General features: G+C 32.0%; 1 protein-coding gene across 1 annotated transcript; it reads left to right on the forward strand.

Annotated features, from left to right (window-relative positions):
- Positions 1-2,823: 2,823 nt before the first annotated feature.
- Positions 2,824-5,819, forward strand: LOC139868731 (uncharacterized). Its single transcript, XM_071857066.1, has 4 exons — positions 2,824-4,351; positions 4,439-4,548; positions 4,852-4,943; positions 5,042-5,819. The coding sequence occupies exons 1-4, from the start codon at positions 2,824-2,826 to the stop codon at positions 5,817-5,819; spliced, it is 2,508 nt and encodes an 835-aa protein (XP_071713167.1).
- Positions 5,820-8,175: the final 2,356 nt, after the last annotated feature.

The following is an 8,175-nucleotide window of genomic DNA, read 5'->3' on the forward strand; positions in this document are numbered from 1 at the left end:
TTTCTTGGTGTTTGATGCTCATCACGATTCTCATCCTTGATGCTTATAAGCCTCAAGTTTACAACTCTTGATGTTTTAGCATCACTTTGACCAAGTTTTAACCATCAACACACAATGTCAAGACTAAAAAAAGAAATACAACTCATTTAAGAGTTTGAGCAAGATGATGAACCAAAGTTACATCAAGTTCTTAGTTTCGACACAAGTACAAGTTCTATTAAGCTATAAACTTTGATTCAAACTAAACAAGCAAGACATTAAGTTATAGAACTTAGATCTTAGCTAAATATTGAAGACCTTAGACTAGAAAGTCTAGATCTTATGTTTTAGGTGAAACCGTAAGTTATAGAACTTAGACTTTCAACTTTTACAAAACCTTAAGTTATAAAACTTAGATTCTTACAAAGTAAATTGAATGTAAGCTTATGAGCTTTTGTTTAAACAAGTTAGATGAACTTAAGTTACATAACTTAGATCAAACATAATAATGAAACCCTGAGCTAGGAAGCTTGGATTTCTTAACAACACTTATGAGACTTCAAGCTAGTAAGCTTGTATCTTTGTTTAATGAAAACACAAGTTACAAATTTAAAGTGCAACAAATTAAAGAAGATCATAAGTTGATAAACTTGATCTTTTAACAACTTCTTTTGTAGAAATCTCAAGCTAGAAAGCTTGGATTTCTAATGTTCTTGAAGATCTTTAAAACAAAAAGTTAGATCTACAAGTTACATGAAGATCATAAACATATGTTTTGATCTTTTAACATAAATAATGAGATCTTAAGCTATAAAACTTAGATCTAACAAAGTAATGAAGATTCAAAGCTAAAAAGCTTGAATCCTTCATGTTCTTGAAGATTTTCAATCAAAGTTTGAATCTACAAGATTTATGAAGATTCAAGTTACAAAACTTGAATTTTTGATGATGATGATGATGATTTACGAATTAAGGAGAGAAAAGAAAGAAAAAGAAGCCAAGAACTTACAAGTTCTTCAAAGTTTTAGTGTGAGAAAACTTGAGAGAAAACTTAGAGAAATGTGTGTGTGTTTTGAGACAAATGAAATGGAGTGTGTGTATTTAACAAAGAAAGAAAAGAAAAAAATATATAAGAGTGGTGATGGGAGGTGGTGGTTGACGGTTTGGATGGGGTGGGGGGACCATTTTGGCCTTGCATGGGTGGTGGTACAAAGGTGATACTAGTATGTTGGGTGGCATGGTGTATGAAGTTAAAAGATGTAAGTATAGTACATAAGCATGCATGAGAAATTTTGTCTTAATACTTACATGGGTTAGTCTTTGATTAAATGGGCTAACTAATCCATTAATTAGTCCACTAACTAGTCCATTAACTTGAGTAGGGTGGGACTTTAATAAGCTAAGTCCAATAAGGTGTTAAGTCCATTAAGACTAACTAGTGTGCATTAATAAAACACTAAGCGTAATTAAGGAAGCAACAAGCCAAGTAATTGTCATTAATAAATAACAATTATGATTAAGTAGTCATAACACTCCAATTATGACAAAAGTTTAATGTGTAGCAAGTACGTATCTCGTTCTAAACGACAAGTGACACTAACAGTCATAAAAGCATTCGAGGATCAAGTTAAGTAATTAAATACTTAATAACACGTTTTAAGATATTAACGTGTTAAATGGTATTATCATTCAGGCTTGCTGGAACATATTTATATTTTTTCTTATTTGTGGTGTGTTCTAGAATGTTTGCGGGAATTGTTTGTTGCTGTGATGATCAAAGGATTTGTTGCAGTTGCAGATAAAGTTCCAATCAATTATAAGAGTACCAGTCAAGTATAAGAGATTTAATTTATTAAGTGTGCAAGTTCTACAAAATTGAAGATAATGCTTTTAATTTATTCAAGAATATCTGGGTTGTTTTCTTACAAGCCCAGGAAGCCCAAGTTGCTATTATACAAGAGTCCTTTTAAGAAGCCCAGGTCAAAGCCTAGGTTGTCAAAGTGATGGGAGTATAAAAGCTATGTTATCTGCTCATTTGAGGATCGATCAAGTTACACACATTCATTCACTTTTCTCTCATATTAAGGTTTCTTAGTCGATTCATTGATCTGATGAATTGGCAATTGTTATTTTGTGATTCTGTTTTGTTCATTAGCCTTGTTAATTGTGGCTATAAGAGTTTAGAGAGATTTTGTTTTTGTTCAGTCTGAATTTCTAATATTTTGATTGAAGATCTGGTTGATTAATTAGTTTATAGATCTTGTGATTGAAGTTCTTTGTTAGTTTTATCATGGTATCAGATCTGTAAGGTTCGATTGTGGTGATTGTCTTGATCTCTCTTTTCTCTGGTGTTCGAAGAAGTTTTTTAGGGTTTCATCATCTCTTTGTCTTATTGGTGATTTCTATGTTCTGTTTGGTTTCGATTGTGAATGTGTGGGTGATAAATTGCTAGATCTATCGGTGCTGATTGAAAACCCTAATTTTCTAGGGTTAGGGTTGGTGTTCGTCATTCTGGTTTTCTCATTCGTCTTCTGCTGCATCATCAATCATTCGTGATTGATTGGTTACATTTTAACTCTTCTTTTTATTATTTGCATATTATATCTGTTCTTATTAAAGATTTACAACATTGTGCCCAACTCTTGATCCCAATTCTTTGAAATTGGTGAAAACCTGATCAAGCACAGTTTAAGTTGTAAATTTTAATTCATATCTGCTATTTTGTGTGATTTCTTATTATCTGTTTTCTGTTGGTATTATTTGTCTTCTTGGCTGCTGTTTGTTTATTGCTTGCTATCTGTGTTACTTATCTGATCTTGTTTGCTATTTGATCTTCTTGTTATCATGGGGGATAGTGGGGATGCTACCTCATTCGTAACCTTAATCAATAAACTTGATTTTGGTGACCCTTTATATCTTCATCCAAGTGATATAACTTCTGGTACACCTATAATTTCTATTAAACTCAAAGGTACAGAAAATTATAATATTTGGAGTAGATCAATGCTTCTAGCATTGGGTACTAAAAACAAAATTGGTTTTATTAATGGAACTTGTGTCAAAAGTACAACTGATGAAGTGTTAGCTGCTCAATGGGAAAGGTGTAACACAGTTGTATTATCTTGGATCTTGGGAACATTGACTGAAGAAATTTATTCAGGTCAAATCTTTAATAGTCTTGCTTTGAATGTTTGGAATGATTTAAAAGAAACTTATGATAAAAAGGATGGATCTGTTATTTTCAATCTACATCATAAAATAAACTCTTTAAAGCAAAATGATAGTCCTCTATCAGAATACTATCATAATCTTAATAGTTTGTGGAAACAATATGATTCAATGGTGTCCTCACCTCCTTGTACTTGTGGTGCAGATGCCTGCACTTGTGCAGCATCTGTATCTGTGGAAAATAATAATAAAATGATGAAACTTATGCAGTTTTTAATGGGATTAAATGATGTTTATATGCCAATAAGAAGTAATATTTTATTGAGAGATCCATTACCAGATGTTAAAGTTGCTTATGCCATAATCTCAAGAGAAGAATCTCACAGAATTAATTCTTTAAAGGATACAAGTTCTAAAAGTCAGAATTCTACTTTTGCAGTCCAAGGTCCAAACAAATCATATAATAGTAATAACAACAATAATATGTCCAACTTTAATAATAACAGATGTCCTAATCCTAATCTAAAATGCAAAAAATGCAATAAAATTGGTCATACTATTGAAAGATGTTTTGAGATTGTTGGGTATCCACCAAACTTTAAAAGAAATACAAATAATAACAACAGGAACTACAACAATTTCAATAACTTTAAGAACACATCAAATAATAATGCCACTTCTAATGAAGCAAGCACTAGCTCTTCCACTCCTCTTTCTTTTTCAAATGAGCAGATGCTTAAATTTCTTAGTCTTATCAATGATGTACCTGCTGCTGCTCCTGCAAATGCAATGTCAAATATGGAAGATACTTTCTTCAATGCAAGCATAAAATTTAATACTAATTTTAATAAATTATTTAACTCAAATCTGTCTCAACCAAAGTTGATTCATAAAGGATGGATCATTGATTCTGGAGCCAATCAACATATGACTCTTTCTAGCAATGATTTGAGTAATATTGTTGATGTCTCTGGTTTGAAGTTAACTGTAGGACATCCAAATAGGACTCAAGCCCTGATTAAAGGGATTGGTGATCTTGTATTAAACAAGTTCATTACCCTTAAAGATGTTCTTATAGTTCCTGAATATTGTGTTAGTCTTATGTCTGTATCAAAACTTTCAAAGGATAATGGACTCATTGTCAGTTTTAATGAATTAACTTGCTATGTTCAGGATTTGAGGGACAGGAAAATAAAAGGGACTGGTAATCAAGAAGGTGGATTATATATATTCAATAATCTGAATAGTGAAAGTAAGACAATGGTTAATAATTCTTTTAATACATATTCAGCTTCAATTAATTTGTGGCACAATAGGCTTGGTCATCCATCTGATCAAGTCTTGTCTGTTCTTAAAACCAAACTTAATCTTAAAGATAAAATTAATACTGAACCTTGTGAGGTATGTCACAAATCTAAATAAAGCAGAAACCCTTTTTCCTATAAGTGATCATAAAACCTCAAGTTTAGGTGAACTTGTTCATCTAGACTTGTGGGGTCCTTTTAGAGTTCAAACAAGAGAAGGTTTTAAGTATTTTTTAACTGTAGTAGATGAGTATTCTAGAGCTGTTTGAGTATTTTTAATCAAATCAAAAGAAGATGTTTATGATAACATTGTAAACTTTGTTCAACTTATTGAAACACAATTTCAACAAAAGATTAAAGTATTCAGGAGTGATAATGTACTGAATTTGTCAATCAAAAGTTTTTAACTTTTACTAACAGCAAAGGAATAGTACATCAAACTACATGTGCTTACACACCTCAACAGAATGGCATTGTTGAGAGGAAACATAGGCACTTGCTAAATGTAGCAAGGGCTCTTATGTTTCAGGGGGATTGCCTCTTAACATGTGGTCTGAATGTATTCTAACTTCTTGTTATTTAATTAATAGAACTCCTACTGTTGTGCTAAATGGAAAGTCTCCTTATGAAATGGTGTTTAAGTCTGATCCTAATCTCTCCCATTTAAAGTGGTTTAGATGTTTATGTTTTTCTGTTGATTTAAATCCAAAAGATAAATTTAGTAGTAGATCTATTAAATGTGTTTTGATTGGTTTTTCTAATGTTAAAAAAGGTTATAAGTTGTTGAGTCTTGAAGATAAAAGTATTTTTTATTCAAGAGATGTTAAATTCTATGAAACAGTGTTTCCTTTAAAACATAAGTCTGCTGCAAATGATTTCAAAATTGATTTTTCTAATAATTTTTTGAATCAAAATTTCTTTGATGATATTTTTAAATTTGACACCAATTACACTTCAAGTCCCAATGATGAAGGGAGAGTTACTGATACTTGTAAGGGTAGTAGTGATAGTGCTCATTTAAATGAGCATAGTCCTACAGCAACACACAATGAAGATTCATCTTCATCTCCTGAGGGCAACATTGATGCTTCTAATACTGAATCAAATGAAAACACTAATGAATTAAGAAGATCTTCTAGAAGCACTGTTTTTCCAAAAAAGTTTGATGACTTTGTTGTTGAGGGTAAAGTAAAATATGGTATTGAAAAAGTTGTGAATTATGCAAACCTAAGTCCTGAAAATTTTTGCTTTGTTTCTAATCTCAATAAAACATTTGAACCTAAATCTTATGAACAAGCATGCAATAATCCATATTGGGTTGAAGCCATGAACCTTGAAATAGAAGCTCTTAACAGAAATAATACATAGATAATAATAGAATTACCTCCTGACAGAAAACCTGTTGGGTGCAAATGGGTTTACAGAATTAAATATAAGTCAGATGGTGAAATAGAAAGGTACAAAGCTAGACTTGTGGCTAAAGGTTTTAGTCAAAAAGAAGGCATTGATTATGAACAAAATTTTAGTCCAGTTGTTAAACATGTAACTGTTAGATGTTTCATAACAGTTGCTATTCAGAATGACTGGCCATTGTATCAACTTGATATAAATAATGCTTTTCTATATGGTGATCTTAATGAAGAGATTTATATGACTTTACCAAAAGGTTATTATACTGATTCTGAAAATGATAATAAAGTCTGTAAATTAACAAAGTCATTATATGGATTAAAATAAGCTCTAAGGCAATGGAATGCCAAACTTAATGCTGATTTGTTTGAACATGGTTTTGTGCAAAGTAAATCAGATTATTCTTTGTATACTAAAAGTGTTGATGGTCTTTTTATTAGTTTACTTGTTTATGTTGATGATATAGTTGTTACAGGCAATAATCTTGCAGAGATTGAAAAATTTAAATCTTTTTTGAAAACAAAGTTTATGATAAAAGATTTGGGTTTGCTTAAGTTTTTTCTTGGAATTGAAGTTTTGAATTGTAATAATGGAGTTTGTTTGTCACAAAGAAAATAATGTCTGGAACTTTTAAATGATTATGGTTTATTAGGATGCAGACCTTTTGGAACACCAATTGAACCAAATATTTGTGTTAATTGTGAATCAAGTGAAAAAGCTAATTTTTTGAAAAACATAACAGAGTATCAGAAACTTGTTGATCTTACTTAAACAAGACCTGGTATTTCATTTGCTGTTCATATTTTGAGTCAATATATGCATGCACCTTTGCAGTCTCACATGAATCTTGCTTTTAGAACTTTAAGGTATTTAAAAGGTAGTCCTGGAAAGGGTATTCAGCTTGTCAAAGGTAATGAAACATCTTTATATGCTTATAGTGACTCAGATTGGGGAAAATGCAAGTTAAATAGAAAATCTGTGACTGGTTATGTAGTGACCCGACAAAATCGTCATTGACGGCGCCGTCTACTTAGGTCCCAATATGTGGTCATAAGTCTTTAAAACAACGTTTGACCAAAATATGTCGCATTCATTTCAAAAGTAAGGATGTTTCAAAATTTACAAAGTAGTTCATCGACTAGTTAAATTACAACGTTTAAAGTACAATTGAAACATATGCGACACAAATTAGGAATAAGTCAAAAGACGCTCCACGTATGCATGTATACTCGACATCCAAGCAAGTATCAAAAAGTATAGTGCGGAAGCATGTATCACCTAGTATTCAAGGACCTGAGAAAAATATAGAAAAATCTGTTAACGAAAACGTTGGTGAAATCATAGGTGTATTTGCAAAGTATGTTTTTAAACCACAAGATTTAGTATAATAATATTATCAAAGCGTATACATCCCAAAGATGTTGTTTGTATCACGAGCAGCCAATTACCAAAGCTTAGCTGAATCTTACCTCTGCATAATAGTGTTAAAACATACACTATTCCGATAAAATTATATTTCATTCGCTAACGGTAGCGAACCGTCCGAATGAGGGTTCGTTAAACCCGTATGGCTACACAACATAAGTTCTCGCTTGCACCCTACAAGTGTAACTAATGATAATTTTACTTGAGGATTTTTGTTCAAACTCGTATGTATCTTTGCTTTCGTATTTGTGTTTAAAGTATAAAAGTATAAATCGTTTATGTTTTCTCATCCCAAGTATAAGTTTAAAGGAGTAAAAGTGAGACTATGATCTCACCTTGAGTGCACGAGTAAATAAAGTACTTCACAAAGTAACGTGTGCAAGAACGAGTGCTAATCTTGACCTAAGTAAGTAGGTTGTATCAATAACGGTAAACACGGTTGGTCAAAGATGTTCACTTAGTCCTATGGCTCATTACGACTCGATTATATAGCATGTGAGTCAAATTGTCAAGTTTCATGTAAGGTATAAGTATAAAAGCATGTTAGAAACGATCGCATAAGTATTTGGTTAAGTTTGATTAAAAGTCAAACTTAGTCAAACTTGGTCAAAGTCAACGGGGTCGGGTATCCAATAATTTTTCTATGAAAGATAGGCATATATAAGTATGTTGGCCAAGTTTCAAGTTAATCGGACATGTATAGCATAGCGGGAATTAAACGAAAAAAAAATTGGACAGCAGCCTTCAGATGCGCCGCATCTGCAAGTGATGCGCCGCATTAGTCTGCAGATGTGCCGCATCCAGAGGTGATGCGCCGCATCCATGTCTGATTCAGTGAAACTGCTTAAAAGTTTTACAAGTCTCGGACCAAACTTCAATTTATCATAAC

The sequence above is a fragment of the Rutidosis leptorrhynchoides genome, chromosome 9, assembly GCF_046630445.1.
Source record: "Rutidosis leptorrhynchoides isolate AG116_Rl617_1_P2 chromosome 9, CSIRO_AGI_Rlap_v1, whole genome shotgun sequence".
In the NCBI taxonomy this organism is placed as follows: domain Eukaryota; kingdom Viridiplantae; phylum Streptophyta; class Magnoliopsida; order Asterales; family Asteraceae; genus Rutidosis; species Rutidosis leptorrhynchoides.